This window comes from Astatotilapia calliptera, chromosome 19 (genome assembly GCF_964374335.1).
Source record: "Astatotilapia calliptera chromosome 19, fAstCal68.1, whole genome shotgun sequence".
In the NCBI taxonomy this organism is placed as follows: Eukaryota; Metazoa; Chordata; class Actinopteri; order Cichliformes; family Cichlidae; genus Astatotilapia; species Astatotilapia calliptera.
The window spans coordinates 11145785-11164187 of NC_137440.1; the positions used below are offsets into that span (position 1 = coordinate 11145785).

At 43.7% G+C, this 18403-nt stretch overlaps 2 protein-coding genes across 3 annotated transcripts; one reads left to right on the forward strand and one right to left on the reverse strand.

The window, feature by feature from the left end:
* The first annotated feature begins 360 nt into the window (after positions 1 to 360).
* Positions 361 to 7457, forward strand: LOC145422616 (interferon-inducible GTPase 5-like). The gene is made up of 3 exons (XM_080294160.1): positions 361 to 367; positions 4424 to 4561; positions 7007 to 7457. Exons 1-3 carry the CDS (start codon positions 361 to 363, stop codon positions 7420 to 7422), a joined length of 561 nt encoding a protein of 186 aa, XP_080150286.1. The 3' UTR covers positions 7423 to 7457.
* Positions 7458 to 14030: 6573 nt separating this feature from the next.
* On the reverse strand, positions 14031 to 17421 carry LOC145422362 (interferon-inducible GTPase 5-like). 2 transcript variants are annotated; one of them, XM_080293642.1, is made up of 3 exons: positions 17289 to 17421; positions 15408 to 15973; positions 14032 to 15277 (listed from the first exon to the last, which is right to left on the reverse strand). In XM_080293642.1, the coding sequence occupies exons 2-3, from the start codon at positions 15964 to 15966 to the stop codon at positions 14652 to 14654; spliced, it is 1185 nt and encodes a 394-aa protein (XP_080149768.1). In that variant the 5' UTR covers positions 15967 to 15973; positions 17289 to 17421; the 3' UTR covers positions 14032 to 14651. The 2 variants fall into 2 exon arrangements, with proteins under 2 accessions (XP_080149769.1, XP_080149768.1); XM_080293643.1 differs by lacking the exon at positions 17289 to 17421 and having other exon boundaries at positions 14031 to 15277; positions 15408 to 15972.
* Between the last annotated feature and the right edge of the window lie 982 nt (positions 17422 to 18403).

Below are 18403 nucleotides of genomic sequence, written 5' to 3' on the forward strand. Positions count from 1 at the left end.
CGAGACGTCTCCACGCCTGATGTCAGGTGAGTCCATCATCGCAGCAATACGTCTCAGCACTATCTGATGTGGCTGGCCGAATTTGTCATTGAGGGCCTCCATCGTATCAGTGAAGGGTGTGGTAGAGTTGAGGTAAGCATCAGCTATTAATCTGGCCTCCTCTAGGTGCAGGTGATCAATCAACACTTGATACTTGAACAGCTCAGTCCCGTCCTCAGGTAGAAGATTCCCCAATACCATCTTAAGCCTAGCAAACTCACTAGGGTCTCGACTTGAGAAGTTGGGAATTGTTGGGCGGGGATCACGGTAAATTGTCTCTGAGGTGATAGGAGTCCTGCCCGGAACCCCGGGGTAGCGGTCATGTCCGGTTAGGGGCTCTGTTGGCTCTCAGGTGACTGTTTCCTCGTGGCTGCGTGCAGCGGGGCTAGGGGAGGGTCTGTGCTGACGGACGTGGGTTACTGACCTGGTAGCCTGGCTGGCCCTGGGTGGGTCCTGGATGGGCGTGAGGTTCTGGGGGCGCTCCGTCTCTGGGCTGGGGCCCTGGCCGGGCCTCGGGGGTTTGGGTCCTGGTTGGTGTGTTGCCGGGGTTGTGGGCGGGTGAGAATCACACAATGTGAGAATCGATTCTAGAACATAAATGATTGGTATCAGAGGAATCGATATTTCAGGATCGATCCGCACATCACTACTGCACTGTCGAGCGCAGATCCTCTGAGCGCAGCGCAAGCTAGCAAGACAGGAGCTAAGCTCGTTGCAACATGGCAACTGCTGAAATTGAACCTCCTCCACGCTCATTCAGATCTGGCCTTTGGAACTATTTTGGTCTTCATGTGACGTATGACCCTGAAGGTAAGCGCGTCATGGACTAAAGTAAAACAGTATGTCGGATGTGCCACGCAATGCTCAATTACATGGGTGGGAACTAGTGCGTTAGCGCAGTTTGCTCGTTAACGTGTTGACCGTCCAGCCCCACGCACGGGGCGATCCGCGGTAGCTCGTTAATGGAGATTTGCCGTGTTGTGGCGTTAACGTCATTTCAACGAGATTAACGCTGACAGCACTATTGGGAACACAATGAATATGACTGCACATTTACTCCGACAGCATCCTAGTGCAAAGACAAGTGGAAGCAGACAAAAACAACAAGCACGCATACTACAAACTTTACCCGAGTCATTTAGACAGCCGTTAGCACATGATTCTCCTTATGGGGACCTGATATGTTTAATATGCTGCTGAGAATATAGCCCAGAAGAAGCGTATAGTACAGCTTTTGTTTTGGAAAGAGCCATTTCTCTGTAATAAACTCTCTTTTCCAAAGATGAGTGATTTCTCGATCAGATAGATTTATTTTTTTTATTACTTTGTTGTTTCAGCAACATTAAATTTAAAAACTGTACTTTTGAGTTAAAATATATATTTATAATTTTAATAAATGACAAATTAACAAGGCATGAACAATTTTTTTGTATCGAAAAAATATCGAACCGTGAATTTTGTGTATCGTTGCACCCCTAGTGAATACATCTGTTCATATCCGAGGAATGTTGATCAGTATGTTGATCAGCTATGTATGTGCGTATGTGGGTGTGTGTGAGTGTGTGAGCGGAGAAGCGGCTCCTCTTCCTGGTAGGGAGTGAAACTCTTATCGCTGTGGGAAGAAACTGCTTTGTATGATGTAGGGAACAGAACAAGTCTTGTAGTGAACAACAGTCTGAGTCATCAAAAAGTCATCATGCAGTATTCTATCATATGCAAACTTATATCATTAAAAGTTTATACTGACCTCTAAGTACAATTCTCCATTGACAGAAACCCAAACAAAACACGCATTAGAAGGCTCTAAAGCCTATGTCTCAATCCATGTAACCTCTACCTGCAGCCTGCATAATAATGTGAAGAAATATTTTTTAAATTATTATTCAAAAAGTTATTTAATATGAAGGCAATAGGCAGAGTGTTACAGGCATCGCTCTAAAGCAGCGGTCCCCAACCCCCGGGCCTCGGACCGGTACCGGGCCGCGAGAGTTGAGGCTCAGGTGTGAAATGTATAGTTTTCAGGGTTTTTATCGGTTTACAGCGTTATTTTGTTATCGTTTTTATTGTTTACTCTGTTTTCCTGGGTCTTTTCACGTGTGTTATGAATAAATTTTCTTTTTTTCGGTACCGGTACTAGTTTTATTTTGTTGTATTTATCCGCGACACCTTAAAGGCCGGTCCATGAAAATATTGTCGGGCATAAACCGGTCCGTGGCACAAAAAAGGTTGGGGACCGCTGCTCTAAAGCATGAAGCCTGATGGGCAGTGTAGTCCGTGCTGCAGGGAGAATGGACTGCCATACCCGTTATGTGTCTGTGAGCGAGGGAGGGAGAGAAAGGAAAAGTACGAGCTGTCATCGAGCAGAAACAGGAGCTGGAAGCATGTAAATATAATAATAACCACTGCAGCCAAAAAGAGTGCCTGACAAGCCCAGTTGTAAGTACGCTATTAAGACTCGACTGTACACTGTGTTCGTGTTTTCCTCTGAAACAATAAGTTCCGTTGGAGCAGCCTTTCAATGCCTCTCTCTGTCTCTTGCTAGCAAAGTTGACCCAGATAACTGTCATGATCCTGGGTCTTTTGACCCAGTGTTTTGAGTTTTAGTTCATTTTGATGTTTATAGTATGTTTAAGCTCATTAGGTCTCCTATGTTCATTTGCTTATTAGTTCCCCCTTGTGTTTCCAAGTGTTTCATGTCTGTGTCTTACGTTGTCAAGTTCTGGTTGTCATGTCTGCGTCTCATTACGTTTCCTATTTTATTTTGAAGAGATCTCGTGTTTTTATATTATGGATTATGTTTTGAGTCTTTGTTGTACTGTTTCTTGTTTCCCTAGGTCTCAGTTATGGTTATCATAGGTTTAGTTCTTTGGCTTTGTAATATGGCTTCCCTGTGTTCCATGTTGTGTCTACTGTGACGTTTTTGTACCATATTTCAGGTTCCTATGTTCTGTCTCCCCAGTTGCTGTTAAGTTTACATGTCTAGAGTTCAGTCAGTGTGTTTCCTGTTTTACTTTGAAGGTCCGTGTCTCATGTCAGTGTTTCTAGTTTTGCTTCCCTTGCCTCGTCCAGCCTGATTACTCCCAGCTGTGCTCTCCTCCTGTGTCTTGTTCCCTCGTTATCCCTCTGTGTATTTGAGCCCTGTGTTTCTCTTTGTCAGTGTCGTAGTCTCCCTCATGGCTGTGTTTCCCTGTGTGTCAGTTTATCCATGCCCCAGTTTAGTTTTGTTATATTTTTGTGCCATTCTGCAATAAAGCAGCTTTTTGAGTTTTATTCCTGCGTGGTGAGTTTTGCGTTTGGGTCCTTCTCTTGCCTGCACACAGCCGAAACATGACAACAACAAAGTAAAGCTAGTTTTCAGCTACGAGCCCGACACGAACCCGACATATTAGCCAGAGATCCCTTTACTACGGTTCGGAGCCGCGGACCTGTTTTATATACGCATGGAATAGTTTTCTATACGAGATCGCTGCAAAAAGTGCAGTAATGTAGTGGAATACATTACAAATACATTTTGAGGCATGTAATCTGTAATCTGTAATCATTTTAAAAGAACCTTCCCAACACTGATCAGGTGTAGTGATGCAGCATGAACAGAAGGATCACAGCAATAATCACATAATGACTTGCTGCAATAAGATTGCTCTTAAGATGGAGCTAACTGAATACAACAATATATAAGCACATATTTCACATGCTATATGGTTCATTTCTCTCATGTAGACAGTTTAATTACTAAAAAAGGAAGATACAGATGAATAAATCTAATCTAATTCTCCCCCTAACACTGACCATGAACACCACAGCTGCTCTGCACCAGTCCACAATAGTGCATCACTGTAAACGTCACCACAGTTCTGCATACTAATCACTAAACTGTATTTTCATGCAACCTTTGAGTAACACAAAAATGTTATATTTCAGTTAGTTTTGCAAGATGTTTCACAAAAACATCACTGGTGACCCCGCAGCCTCTGAGTAGATGCACCAATGGAATAAATGTGAAAGTCCCAGCTGACTTCCTTCTTGTGTTATCATCTTTACAAGATTTTTAGAAAGGTTGACCTCTGACCTTCAGCTTGAGGTAAAGGTCACTGAGATTTGTACTTGTCTGAGGGTTTTACTAGATGCGTCTGTGGTGTCCGTCTGAAAATCCAACGTCATGTCGTTCTCATCGAGATGAGGACAATCCGCCATCAGCCTTTCACAGCTGAGGGATGAAAGGATGTGTTGGTGTAAGCAGGCCGTGGCATCAATTACTGAGACAGTTTCTCCAAGCATTACCAGAAGTTACACCAGGATGCAGCACACAAAGAAATCCACATTCAATATGTTAGTCTGCATTTCTCATTTAATCTTCATACCGTGTGTTTCTTCTGTGACACAGGACTCAGAGATTTAGGCATCGAGTCTCCGCAGGTCTTCCTGGTGTCCAGCTTTGAGCTCCAATGGTACAACTTCCCTCTGTTACATGAGACCTTAGAGAGAGAACTTCCTGAACACCAGAGAGATGTTCTGCTGTTTGGTATATGCAACATCATCAAGAAGAAGAAAGAAGTTTTTCTGATATTGATGCATCAATATCAGCTCTTCTCTGACAGCATGGTGGGAGTTTCTAAAAATAACAGAGTCTTCATTAATCCCATGCAAACATATACCTATCTGGAACAATCCGGACATATTACAAAACAATAATATGATAAACTTTCCAGTTTGGAGTTGCAAAGGAATTAAATACTTGGAACATATATTGGAAGGAACAGACTTTATTTTGTTTGACAGACTAGTTACACAATATGGGATCAACAAGAAACAATTTTTGGAATATCAACAAATTAAATCCATAGTAAAAAAGAAATTTAATCCTAGTGAAGCTGAATTACAAACACCACCAAGTGTGATACAATTTTTTAGTCTAAAACCCCCCAAATTATTGTCTAAAATATACAGAACACTTTCTAAAATAGATGAATCAATATCCCTTCCTATTGCAAAATGGGAAGGGATTACACAGAGTGCACTATACTGGTCATAGGATGTTCAAGATGGGCTATACGCCTTCCAACAACTGCTCACACTGCACAGCAAATACACCGGACAATCACATCCACGCTCTTTGGTTCTGTCCACCAGTTCAGAAATTTTAGCGCGAGATATGTGAAGACTTATCAAAGTGTCTGAAATGTAACATTCCAGCCTCCCCTTTAGTATGCTTGCTGGGCAACTTGGATGAGGTCACTGCAGAAATAAACACAGCCCACGTTATTTTTACGGCCCTATGCATTGCCAAGAAAATGGTCCTCATTAACTGAAAAAATAAAAATAATCTTAATTCTAACCAATATAAAAACCATCTAATAGATCACATTAGTCTTGAAACAGCCTCTGCCATCACATTTGATCAATCCCTTTGGGCTCCTTTGATCCGTTTCATCACCTAGTGGGGGTGGGGGGTCGTGGTTTGGTCCTGCCTTCGCTATTGTGGTTGATATGGGGGTAGGGACGGCCTTAGGGCATCTGGGGAGTCCCTAGGGACGTTTTCCCTGGAGGGCCTAACCCGGGGGATGTGGCCATGACCTGGTTAGCTCTTAGATGGTGTTTTCCTTGTGGCTGCGTACAGCGGAGATGGGGGAGGGTCTGTGCTGGCGGACGTTGGTTACTGGCCTGGTAGCCTGGCTGCCCCTGGGTGGGTCCGGGACTGGCGTGGAGGCTTGGGGGTCTGGGGGAGCTCCGCCCCCGGTCTGGGGTGCTGGCTGGGCCTTGGGGGCTCGGGTCCTGGCTGTTGTGTCGCCGGAGCTGTGGGCGGGTGGGTGCAGGGGGCTCAGCCCCAGTGCAGGGGACCTCTGGTGCATCGGCCCAACTAGGGGGCTCTCTAACTGGTGGGGAGGTTGTTATATCTTTGCAGGTGGTCTTCTCTCTACAGGAGCTCACTCTGCAGGTGGGGGGAGAGATATAGGAGAGGTGGAGAATGAACTCAACCTGGGTGTCTATTGTCTTGTGTAGTTTGGGAGATGATTGGATGATGGGGTGGGTGCAGTTTTCTCTGGGGTGGAGTCGGGCGGGCTGCCCCGGACTCTGTGGGGCTGGGAGGTGCTGCTGCTGCGGGCCCCGGTCCGGATGGGCCTGGGCCCCCTTGCCCTGGTGGGTTCCAGAGTGTGGGGTTGCCTACTGGGGTCAGCGGGGGAGCTGGCCCCAGGGAGGGGCTGCTTGCCCCTCCCTTTCTTCCCTCCCCATCCTCAGCTGCCTGCCTATTCCCGCTCTACCACACCCACCCACACACGCTCCTTCCGGGGGTGGGGTGCCCTCAGGCCTCTGGCACGCCACTGCAACCCCCTCTGGCCTCTGCTCCGTAGCTGCTGGGTGACCTCTCGTTTGGGGCTCTACTCAGCTCTTCCCAGGAGGGTGGCACGGTTCCCCCCCCTTTGGTGGTCCTCCTCGGGTCCTTGTACTCTGGGGCCTCTGGATATCTGGGGCCTGGATCTCCTCCACACAGGTGTACACACGGGTGTTCACAGACGCGGACTACACCTTTCTTGGCTGCTGCCTCAAAGCACATTGTGCGCTGTCTATCTTGCGTGCTGCACAATATCGTTTAATATTTAGTATCTACTGTTATCTACTGCTAGCTAGTTTATTGTGATGGCGCTGTTTTTATTATGTTGCTCTTTTTTTTTTGTTTGCTTTCTCTTCTGTTTTTTTTCTCCATACAGGTGATCCAGGTGTTTTGTTTGTTTTTCTTTCTTTCTTCCCCCCTTTCTCACCATCTCTTCTCCCCTCTGGTTTTCTTTCTCTCCCTCTCTTTCTTTCATTCTTTCTCCCTGTCCTATCCCCCAGTCATGTCTGTCCCGTTTGTAGCAACCGAAAATAAAATAAATACATAATTATAATAAAGGTCAATCAAATGGACCAATATGGCAAAAAAAAGACGTTTTTCAGGCCCAAATAACACTCTATGCTACTCTGTCTGCAGCTGTACGTACAGCTCCTCTGGGGATTTCTGCTCTGGATGACAGCACTTTAAAGGCTGCTGTCACAGGTTACGTAGCTGGGTTTGGTCTTGACAGCCCATCTCTGAAGAGACTTGCTGCCATCACAGGTGTCTCCTACACTGATCTGTGCGCTGTCATCAAATCTTCGCTGGCCACAAACACCATAACTACAGATCTTATCCTGAATGAGTTGACGACACTTCCAAGCACAGCTAAAATAATGAGAGCAGATAACGTGTGCAGATTCATTCCACTGTTCGGATCCCTGCTGACAGCTGGTTTCTCTTTCACTATAACCAGTCGAGCTCTGCAGTTTTTCCTCAGTGAGTTTGCTGATGATGCTGAGAGGGTGTTTAGAAGGGCTCTGAGTTTGACCACCTCAGTGTGGTATTGTTAAAATCTGGCATTCCTCACAAATTTCACCATTTTTAGACGAGCTGTAAATTTGAGGAAAACCAGTGTTTCTCTGAGCTGTGGGTCGTTTGGTGTTCCATATCACTCTACATCTGGAAAAGTGCAGCAGTTTCCACTCTCATCCACGAGATTTGCTTCTATCAGCGTCCACTGGTCTGTTTGTTTGTTCAGGTAGATCATTGCAGATGAAAGTGGAAAAAGGTTTAAATTCAAATCAAATTTCAAATTCAAATTTTATTTGTCACGTACACAGTCATACACAGTACGATATGTAGTGAAATGCTTGGACAACTGCTCGTGACCTAAAGAAAACAAAAAAGGAAAAGGCTATGAATAAGATAGGAAATAAATATGAAAAATTAAAAAGGGTAAATTTAACTAGGAAGGAAAAGGTTAAAAATGAAATAACTGTACAACACAAATTAGAATGAAGGGTAAATTTAACTGGGAAGAATAAGATAAAGATAAATATATAAATTAAAGTTGAAAATAAAACAACTGTACAACAAAATACACAATACACAATATAGAACTATATAAGAATGTATGAAGAAATCTAAATATAAATAAATATATACACAATAACAGCAGCTGTACAAGTATTAACCGGAAATGAAGAATATAGTGACCAGTGTTGTGCAAAACCAAAGTCCAGAAAGTCCAGTGTGTGTGTAAGAACTGTATGTGTGGGTCAGTACTGTGTGGTGGTGTGATTGAGAAACCGTATCGCCTGCGGGAAGAAGCTCCTCCTCAGTCTCTCTGTGTTGGTCTTCAGGGAGCGGAATCGCTTTCCTGACCTCAACAGAGAGAACAGTCTGTTGTTGGGATGGCTGAGGTCCTTCACGATCTTCCTGGCCTTGGTCCAGCACCGCCTGCTGTAGATTGAGTGCAGGTCAGGGAGCTCGGAGCGGATGGTGCGCTCAGCTGACCGCACAACCCTCTGTAGAGCTCGTCTGTCCTGCATGGTGCTGTTCCCGAACCAGGTTAAGATGTTTCCCGCCAGGATGCTCTCTATGGTGCACGAGTAAAAGTTCCTGAGCACCTTGGAGGGCAGTTGGAAGTCTCTCAAGCGTCTGAGGTGGTAGAGACGCTGTCGGGCCTTTTTCACCACGGTGTTGATGTGACAGGACCATGACAGGTCCTGCGTGATGTGAACTCCGAGGTATTTGAAGCTGTCCACTCTCTCCACTGGGCACTCGTTGATGACGGGGGTCTGGTAGTTCCTCTCCTGCTTAGTGCTGAAGTCCACTATCAGCTCCTTTGTCTTACTGACGTTTAGAAGGAGGTTGTTCCTCTGGCACCAGTTCTCCAGATTCCTAATCTCCTTCAGGTAGGCCGTCTCGTTGTTATCAGAGATCAGGCCCACCACGACGGTGTCGTCAGCAAACTTGATGATGGTGGTGGAGCTGGTAGTGGCCACACAGTCATATGTGTACAAAGAGTACAGCAGGGGGCTCAGAACACACCCCTGGGGGGCTCCAGTGCTGAGAGTGGTGGAGGCTGAGACATGTCCTTACATCCTTACTGCCTGTGGTCTGCCAGTTAGGAAGTTGGAGATCCACTGACACATAGATGAGCTGAGTCCCAGATGCTCCAGCTTGGTGGTGAGTGTGGAGGGAATTATGGTGTTAAATGCAGAGCTGTAGTCTATGAAGAGCATTTTAACATAATTCCCCCTTCTAGTGTCCAAGTGAGTGAGTGATGTGTGGAGGAGATGAGAGATGGCATCATCTGTGGAACGATTTGGACGGTAAGCGAACTGTAGTGGGTCCAGTGTGTCTGGTAGTGAAGAAATGATGAAGTCTCTGACCAGGCGTTCAAAGCACTTCATCACTACTGAGGTGAGGGCTACAGGGCGATAGTCATTGAGAGAAGCAGGGTGGGGTTTCTTCGGGACAGGAACAATGATGGACTCTTTGAAGCATGTGGGGATCACCGACTGAGATAAAGAGATGTTGAATATCTCAGTGAACACAGGAGCTAGCTGGTATGCGCAGTCTCTTAGGATACGACCTGGGATGCCGTCTGGTCCTGCTGCTTTCCTGGTGTTCACTCTCTTGAAGGCTCTCCTTACTTCATGCTCGGAGATGACGAGCACGTTTCCGGTGCTGGCAGTATCTTCCTGTCTGCAGCCGTTAGCGCCGCTAACACTAGCATTGTTGGAGACCTTAGCTGCAGCCTCGAAGCGAGCATAGAAAGTGTTCAGCTCGTCTGCCAGAGTCACGGCCGCGTTCGTCATACCGGTTGTTGGTGCTTTATAGTCCGTTATTGTCCTTAGTCCCCGCCACAGGCTCCTAGAGTCACTCTGTTGGAGTTGTGACTCTAGTTTCCTCCCGTAGCGCTGCTTCGCCTCTTTCACCGCCCTCCGCACGTTATATGACGCGGCTTTGTACGGGTCCATGTCCCCCGTCATGAGTCCCGTGTTGTAGGCAGCGGTGCGGGATCTCAGAGCGTCGCGGATGGTTTTATCCACCCACGGCTTCTGGTTGGGAAACGTTGTGATAGTCTTTGTCTCCACGGTATCATCCGCTAGTTTCCCGATGAATCCCACAACCGCTTCCGTAAACACGTTGACGTCATCGTCAGAGCTGTTTCTGAACATGCCCCAGTCTGCGTCATCGAGTGCGTCCTGTAACGCGGCCACCGATTGATCCGTCCAGCGCGCGACCTTCCTCTGAACCGGAACTTCCTGTTTCAGCCTTTGTTTGTATTTTGGCATGAGGAAGATGGCGGCGTGATCAGATTTGCCAAACGGGGGGCGGGATTGTGCCTTGTAGCCGTCCTTGACCGTAGTGTAGCAGTGGTCCAGTGTCCTTTCACCCCTGGTGGGGCAGGTGATGTGTTGATAAAAGTTCGGCGCTGCGCGTTTGAGGTTGGCGCTATTAAAGTCCCCCGTCACAATAAGCGCAGCGTCCCGGTGTTGTGTCTGGTGCTGTGTGAGTGCCTCATGCAGCTCGCATAAGGCGGTGACCGTGTCCGCTTGTGGTGGAATATAATATATTAGAGATCCCAGAGTGCTGCATGATCCCAGTGTACCGAGCTAAGTGACCGACAGCAGGCATTCAGATAAAAACCAAATGTCAGCTCTTTTCTTCCAACTTCTTTTGGAAACAAGGTTGTAAACTGTTTACAGTGCAGCTGTTTAATCATTGTGTAGGTTTTTCACATATCTTTTAAAATCTGCACTTTGTATGTGAGAAAAAGCGTTCTGTTCTCTGTCGAGATGATCCCACACTGCTTCAGTAATGTTGAGCTCCAGGCTCTGGGGAGGCCAATCCATGACTGATAATCTTCCACTGTTTAGTTTTTTGTGTGTGTTTGTTTTTGCTTTTACTGTACTGGTAGAGTTTTTGAGATCATCGTAATACTGAGAAATGAAGCTGTGGTCACTTCAAAATCTGACGTTACTTTTTTAAACGATCCCCAAACACCACTGGCTAAACTGCACATCTACCTAAGTAGAATCTCATTTAATATATTTCAGTGTGTTTGTGAGTCTTTAGCACACACAAAGTTAGTCATGGAGTGATGACGATGACTTCTACTTTTTATGTTATGCATGCTTCCCTTTGGCAACATTATTAGAAGACATATACAGTCCCGAAGTTAAAGACCACCTGAAAAATGACAAAAAATCATATTTTGTGTGATTGGATCTTAACAAGGTTCCAAGTAGAGCTTCAACATGCAACAAGAAGAAATGAGACAAAACATTTTTTGAGCATGCAATTTGTTGAAAACAACACTTAAACTGAAACAGGCTGTTTTACAGCTGATCAAAAGTTTAGGACCACACCTCCACAAAAATCTGTAAACCCTGAAAGTTCCAAACATGAACTCAGTAATGAGGAGCTGCAGCGTTATTGTTGATCACTTCAAAAATTTGTAGCGGCATGCTTGATGCAAGCATCTCCATGAGGTGAGTGGGAACATTTCTCCAAGTGGTGAAGAGCTGGCTCAAGGGCCGATGTTCTGCAGGTTTTAGATCTCACCCTGGGTCAACACACCTAAATCAAAGGATTAGTTCATTAGCAGACCTCTGGAGAACTTCAAGACATGTTGAGGAGGTCATTTAGCCATTTGAATCAGCTGTGTTGGATCAAGGACACATCTAAAACCTGCAGGACCTCGAGGCCTGGAGTTGGACACCCCTGGTTCAAACAGTCAGTTATGTGGTGTTCAAGGAGACGAAGACGTTTTTTTGTTTTTGTAGCCCTTCAGTGTCGGATGCCGTCTGATAGTTATGGGGCTGCAGTCGGCACCAGAAACGGCCTTAATTTGGGTCAAGGATCATCTAGTGTCTTGACCGACTGCCAATTGGATCCTCCGGCTCAGTGCTGGTGACAATTTTTTGGGTCTTCCACTTGACTTTTTTATTCCATAACCCTCAGGATCATTTAAGAAATTCCAAATGAAATTTTACTGCGTCCCACCTCAGAGAGGAGCAGTTCAACAACCCAACCACGTTCAAAAAGGGAATGTTTTTTTGCCTTCAGAACGTAATAACAGTGTGACTACTGACAGAAAATGACAATGAATCCACATGTTTGCACAGATTTGGACTTTTAAAGGCATGTGGTCCTAAACTTTTGATCAGCTGTAAAACAGCCTGTTTGAGTTTAAGTGATGTTTTCAATAAATTGCATGCTCAAAATATGTTTTGTCTCAGTCCAATTTCTTCTTGTTGCACGTTGAAGCTCTGCTTGGAACCTTGTTTGAGATCTAAACATGCAAAATATGATTTTTGACATTTTTCAGGTGGTCTTAAACTTTTGATCAGGACTGTATTTTCATCATTATGCAGATGATTCCCTGTTATATTTATCTTTGAAGCCAAATCACATAAATGTCTGAATGAACTGTATTTCTAAATTCAGAAAAGAACCAAGGTTTCCAAATTTGGCCCTAAAAATCAGATTCTTACTGTGGATCACATTTCCCCTCCTTCCAGTAACTCCAGAACATTTAACCATCAACTTTCAGTGCACATATTTAAAAAATATGTAGGACTGCTTTCTTCCATTTGCACAATATCTGTAAAATTATAAACAGCCTGTCTCAGAGTGATGCTTACAAACTAGTTCATGCATTTATTACTTCTTGGCTTGACGACTGTAATTCATTATTGTCAGGATTTGCTCTCTCTCAGCATCTTGAGTACTGAAGGGGACTAAAGTAGGGATCATATTTCCTCTATACGAGCTTCTCTTCTCTGGCTCCTGTTAAATGCAGAATTTAATTTAAAATCCTGCAGCTCAACAATAAAGTCCTGAATAATCAGTCGAACCAATAGGAGGGAACTTAGAAACCATAAATTTGAAACGAGGAACTAAACCCACGAATAAAAACTTCAGCAGCAGTGAATAATGTAGAAGAACCAAAACTCAGATATTACATCAAGAGCTAAACGCTCATCATCCTCCAGTGATAATTGAACTAAATGAAGAAGTTAAAACTCAAACAAACAAACATCAAAAATGTAAATATTCCATTATACCTCACTGAGTTTCCTGCCTTTAGTCTGAACACCAACAGACATGAACTCTCTTTAATGGTGCTTTTAAATGTTTTTATGAATGAACTGCTTATTTTAGGGTTCTTGTTTGTAATGATTGTGTTCGTTGCCTTTGACTCATTTCAGGAATTAATGTAAACACTTTTCAGTATTTAATAATTAAACTTCAGACCTAGAAGAAGAAATAAATTTGTGGTACATTGTCAGCTTCTGTCTTTGTGGTCAAACCCTTTCCTGCTTTCAGAGCTCTGACACACTGTGACATTATTCTCTTCCTCATCGGGATTTGTCATTAACAGGGTTTTTCTTTTTCCCATAATTCTCTGTGAAATGCTGATATGTGTGAGCCACTGCTGAGAGGTTTTCCTTCCTGATCAGTGGTTTAAAGATGCTCGTCCTCCCCTCAGACTCTCTGATGTTCAGCTTTCTTCCTGACATGATGTTTGCTGGTTAAAGTCTGTCTGTGGGTGAACAAAGACTTGTGTTGACTTTGTGGGGATGTATTCACTTTTGGTCTGACTCAGTGGTTTGCATATAACTTTTTCCTTATGTACAAACAAGCTGACATGATACACGTCCCAAGTTTGATGGTTATTTGGCTGATTTTGGAGAGTAAAGATGAAAATAAGCAGTTTGTTAGATGCGTGTTTATAATGGGACTTTCTATTTGGAGTTGGGGCAGATGTCCATCTCGAAACAGGAATAAGAATAAAGAAAAGTTTCCTTTTGTGTTCTTGATGTTTGAGATCAGATTAGAAAACATGAAACATGAGGAAGCTTCAGTTTTCCTGTAAAGGATTCCTCTCTTATTGGCTTTATTTAGTGAGTTATATTTTGTGTGTGTTCACAGAATCACAACTGAATGTTAGATTAAGAACTGCAGTCAGACCCAAACCTGCCAGACAATCAGCTGATCTTCCTCAACGATCAGCACACCTGCTTCCACTTCCTGATCGGCCTCTCAGGTTTTATATCACTGCTCCATCATCATCCACCTTTTACCAGAGTGTCTGTAAAATACTTTCCCGCCATTTCTGTGCTTTTCTAACTGATAAATAATTGGACAGTTGTTGTGAATGCGCCATATAAATAAAATTAAATTGAAACTGATTCAGTGAAATCTATTGTTGAATTAAAAACAAATCAAACACACTTACACTAATGCTAATGTGTTTATAAACAGCATTTTATTATTAACATGGCTGATGGTTACAAACAGTTTATATCAGTTGTGTTGTAGTTCCTGATTCTGACCACTGGAGGGCAGTGAACACAAACTGTTTTATCATTTTACTAAATCACAAATAAAATACAAGTTCAGATAAAAACAGCAGCCATCATATCAGCTGATTACACACACAATGTGAAAAAGCATCACAGCAATGATTCAGCAGCTCCTCTACATTATAAACAGGTTTTATCTGTCAAACAGGATCAAATTTATTCTGATCACTGTGAAAGATAAATGTGCAGCTGACTGTGACTCAGTACATATATATTGTTTTGCCTTTTTTAAATATTGCAATGAGAGCGAGAGTGTGGAGCAGACACACATCAGGGTCAGAGGTCAAATCTAGGACTCTGCATTTAGCCACACATGAGGTCACCTGTTCAACCTGTGAGCTAAACTGGTGCCTGGATTCAGTCGTTTAGGAGAATTTACACACAGCACACAGTCACTAAGCTTCATTTGAGGTTTACTGACCCAGAGCTTTTTCAAACACCTTCTCAGCATCTTCAGCGAGCTCACTGAGGATAACATTCAGAACTTTATACGTTGTGATGAAAGAGAAACCCATGGCTACTGGGATTCCAATAAACGGAATAAATCTGGATACTTCCTCTGCTACAATTAATGTAGCTGTGCGTCCCACTTGGGTCATGACCTTCAAGAGGAGCTCTGTAGTTATTTCTGCTGCAGCCAGTGGTGAAATGATGACAGCCTGCAGATCAGCATATGGCACACCTGTTCTGTCAGAAAGTCTCTTCAGAGACGGGATATCGAGACCAAACGCAAAAACATAATCTGTGACAGCACCAACCAGAACAGCAGCATCAACAGTAATAGAAAGACCAGGAAGTGGAACAGCTGCTCCAGCTGCAGACAGAGTAGCCAACCAATATAATCGGCGCTTCAAAGCTTCTTTCTTCTTCCTGATGATCTCTGGGTTGATGTTGGGCATGACGAACAGCAGAGCATCTCTCTTCTTTGAAGGAAGGTCTCTGTCTAAGGTCTGATGTAAGAGATTGAAGTCGTACAGGTGGAGCTCAAAGCTGGACACCAGGAACACCTGCGGAGACTCGAAGCCTAATCCTCCGAGTCCTGTTTCACAGAAGGAACATGTTAACATGATTACACATGTAACAACAAATAATGTAAAGTTAAGACCCAAATATTAAAGTGAATCCATAAAGTGCTCCCACTGAGCTGTAAGTGTAAGTAAGACACTCACTCTGAACGCAGTCGTCTCTGATTACTTTGAGAGTTCTCTCTGCACTGAAGTCTCTCTTTCTTCTCTCAGCTTGTATATCGTTGTCAACTTTTGAGTGAACAAAGTAGAACTTTTTCTTCATCTTCTGAATCTCCTGAGCCAGTTTCACGTCATTTTCCATGAAGCGAGTGGCTGAGATGATGATGAAGAAGTCAAACTTCTCAAATCCAACAAGCTTCAGGTACTTCTTAGCTGGAAACTTGGTGGTGCCGATCCCAGGGAGATCCCACAACATAACATTGGGATGGTTTGGATGGGGGTACGGTTTGGCCTCTGAGGTGGTTTCTGTAACACCAGTAGGAGCAGCTCCCTCCTCATCATCACATAGTCCTCTGAAGGCATTAACAAAGGTGGATTTACCAGCCCCAGACTCTCCTGTGATGGCGATATTTAGTGGGATATTATGTTGTTGTTTTAAATTTTCTTGAATCTTTGCAGCTGCTGCAGCAGTGTCGTTGTTCTGCAGGGCTTCTTTAACTCCAGGAATGTCTTCCATATATAAGTCATCTGTGTCCTCCATGCTGATCCTTAAAAAAAGGAGAAAAAATGTGGAAAATTTGACTTTTTTCTTAAACTGCAGAATTTGTATTTAGCTACTTTAATTTGACATTTAAATTTAGTCATTCGTTATGATCGGATTAAACCAAAACCCGAAGTTCAATCTTTAAAGTTGATTTTCAGGTGGGATCCCAATTTTTGGAATATGTCTATTTTAAGTTTTGGGAGGCCACTGGAATAAAAATAAAACTAGTTTAACATGTTGCTCCATGAGAAGCTGTGAGTGTATCATCAGTCATGTAGTGACTGTTCTTGTTTAAATGTGAGGCTTTTAGACATGAAACAGACCATAAACATGGATGTTAGAAGAAAACTAGTAAAGAACATGAATAAGACTGAAGGCGGGTCAGTGCTGATTCATATTAGCTCATAAAGCACAGTTACTGAGACGTCTGTAGATTATTCAGTATTTATTTCAGTGCGCTGTGCAATTTTTTAAATCCCATTTAAAGATCGCTCCAACGTAAATTAATGAACAAATCAGTTATTTCTTATTTCCACATTTTCTCCCATGATGCTCCTTTTATGGCCGATCATCTAACAAAGTGCTTAAAATTATAGTTTTGACCTTTGTTAAAAAGAAGAAGAAGAAGAAGTGTATATGTGGCTAATGAAGCGCATCGTGCACAGTTTCCATTGTAAATATTAACCACAGTGAAACGAGTAACGGCAATAAAAACACGTGCAGCTGAGCTGTGATGTCATCAAGTACACTGCAGCTCCAGCTGTGTGTCCTGGAAAGCCTGGACTCCCGAGTCAAACTGCGAAGTACGAACCAGGAAGTTCTAACTGAGCAAAGCTGTCTGATACTGAGGAACACTTCTTACGTGTCTGAGTCTTTAGAAAGAAGAGATCAATGAGAATATGGCAACAAAAACTAGCTGTGACACTTTTTAATTTCATTAACCGGTTATTTAAACGAACCTGCAGGTGTGACTTCAGTCATTTTAGAATTTTATAAAGTTTATGGTAACCTGCAATCATCTAAAAAAAAAATCTAAAAGTATTTATTCTCTTAGTTGGAGAGACTGAGACTATTAAAATCAGATTGTGTGTGTGCGTGTGCGTGTGTGTAAAGCTTCCGTATTCGTAGCTTAATTACAACCACAAACCCACAGATGTCCTGAAAGCAGTGTGTACGTGCTTTCTCTGTGACAGCAGAATGGAATCTGCTGCATTAATGACACAGAAACACGAGAACGACCCTCTAAACCAATCAAGAGCAGGGACACTTGACAGCAGCAAGAAGTTTGCAGAAAGTGTGATCACATGATGGAGGTTTACCTGCGTGCTGTTGGAGTGATGATAAGAGCTGTACCCAGCAGTGAGTCTGATGATGGATGGATCTGGTGGAAGTCAGTGTGCGTACTGGTCTCTGAACTCTGAACCTCCACCTATATGTGTGTCCTGTAGCTCCGCCCCCTGAAAACAGCAAAGCATGTCTGATCTTTGGTCCTTTCTGTAGCTGTGAGTGGTTAAGAAATGATCACCGCTCCAAAGACGAGCGTGCACAGGGCACTGTAAGCAGGATTCTGCAGAGACTTGAAACTTAAGTTAATAGTGAGATTTGAATTTATTCCTGGAGCCCGTGAACTGCCAGCTTTTTGTAACTGTGTTATTCATGTTCTTCATGAATTCAGTTTTAGCTCTGTAAATAATTTACTCAATCATTTCAAATCGATTTGTTAAAAGGCGGCTTTTCTGGGAGGTTTTGACCTTACTGTCATTTGTGCAAAATACCAGTGAACTGATGCCTGTTGACATCAGTAATGTAATCATTTATTTTTCTGAGTGTGTGTTATGTTCAGCAGCAGAGTGTCATTCACTCTGGGGGCTTTGGAGGAGGCCATGAACAAAGGTGGCAAAGACCGTCTGAGGGCTGGGCAGGCGGCCGATGATAAAGACAGTGGAGAAACCAGCGTGACGTCTGCCGTCCAGTCTAAGTGCTGGAAATCAGGGCCTCGATTCAGGCAACACCCTCAGGCTCAGACTCTGACAGCTGGAGCTGTGCAGGACCCTCTGGAGGCTTAATTGCTTTTTTATTTAAATGATCCAGACTGGCTCCAGGATAACTACTTTGTGTTAAATAACCACTGAGTAGTTAGTTTGACTGGGACTCCTCAGTAAATCTGTCTTTCTACCATCATCCACTGTGAAATATCCACTCTGATAAGTACTTTAGAGATGCTCCTCACCCTGTGGGCTCTACTATCTAACCAACTTGTAACAGGACTCCTGCTGAAGCTGACTTCCATCTCTCAGTGAAGAAAGTGTGCTGTATTGATGGTTTCAGCAGTGGCTTAGACTGATTATGTCCTATAATGTTGAAAAAGAAAGTTAATCATTGGGAAAACGTCAGTTAATGATGAACCGTAAGCGTAATTAGAGTTTCAGTATCA

What these genes read in the sequence shown, in the direction of transcription:
- LOC145422616 (XM_080294160.1), top strand. An exon ending in GAGAGATGTTCTGCTGTTTG is followed by an intron (nt 4,562 to 7,006) that starts GTATATGCAACA and finishes CTCTGTCTGCAG; the next exon opens with CTGTACGTACAGCTCCTCTG.
- LOC145422362 (XM_080293643.1), bottom strand. Translation starts at nt 15,966, where the DNA reads ATGGAGGACACAGATGACTTATATATGGAAGACATTCCTGGAGTTAAA. An exon ending in CAGAGACGACTGCGTTCAGA is followed by an intron (nt 15,278 to 15,407) that starts GTGAGTGTCTTA and finishes TCTGTGAAACAG; the next exon opens with GACTCGGAGGATTAGGCTTC.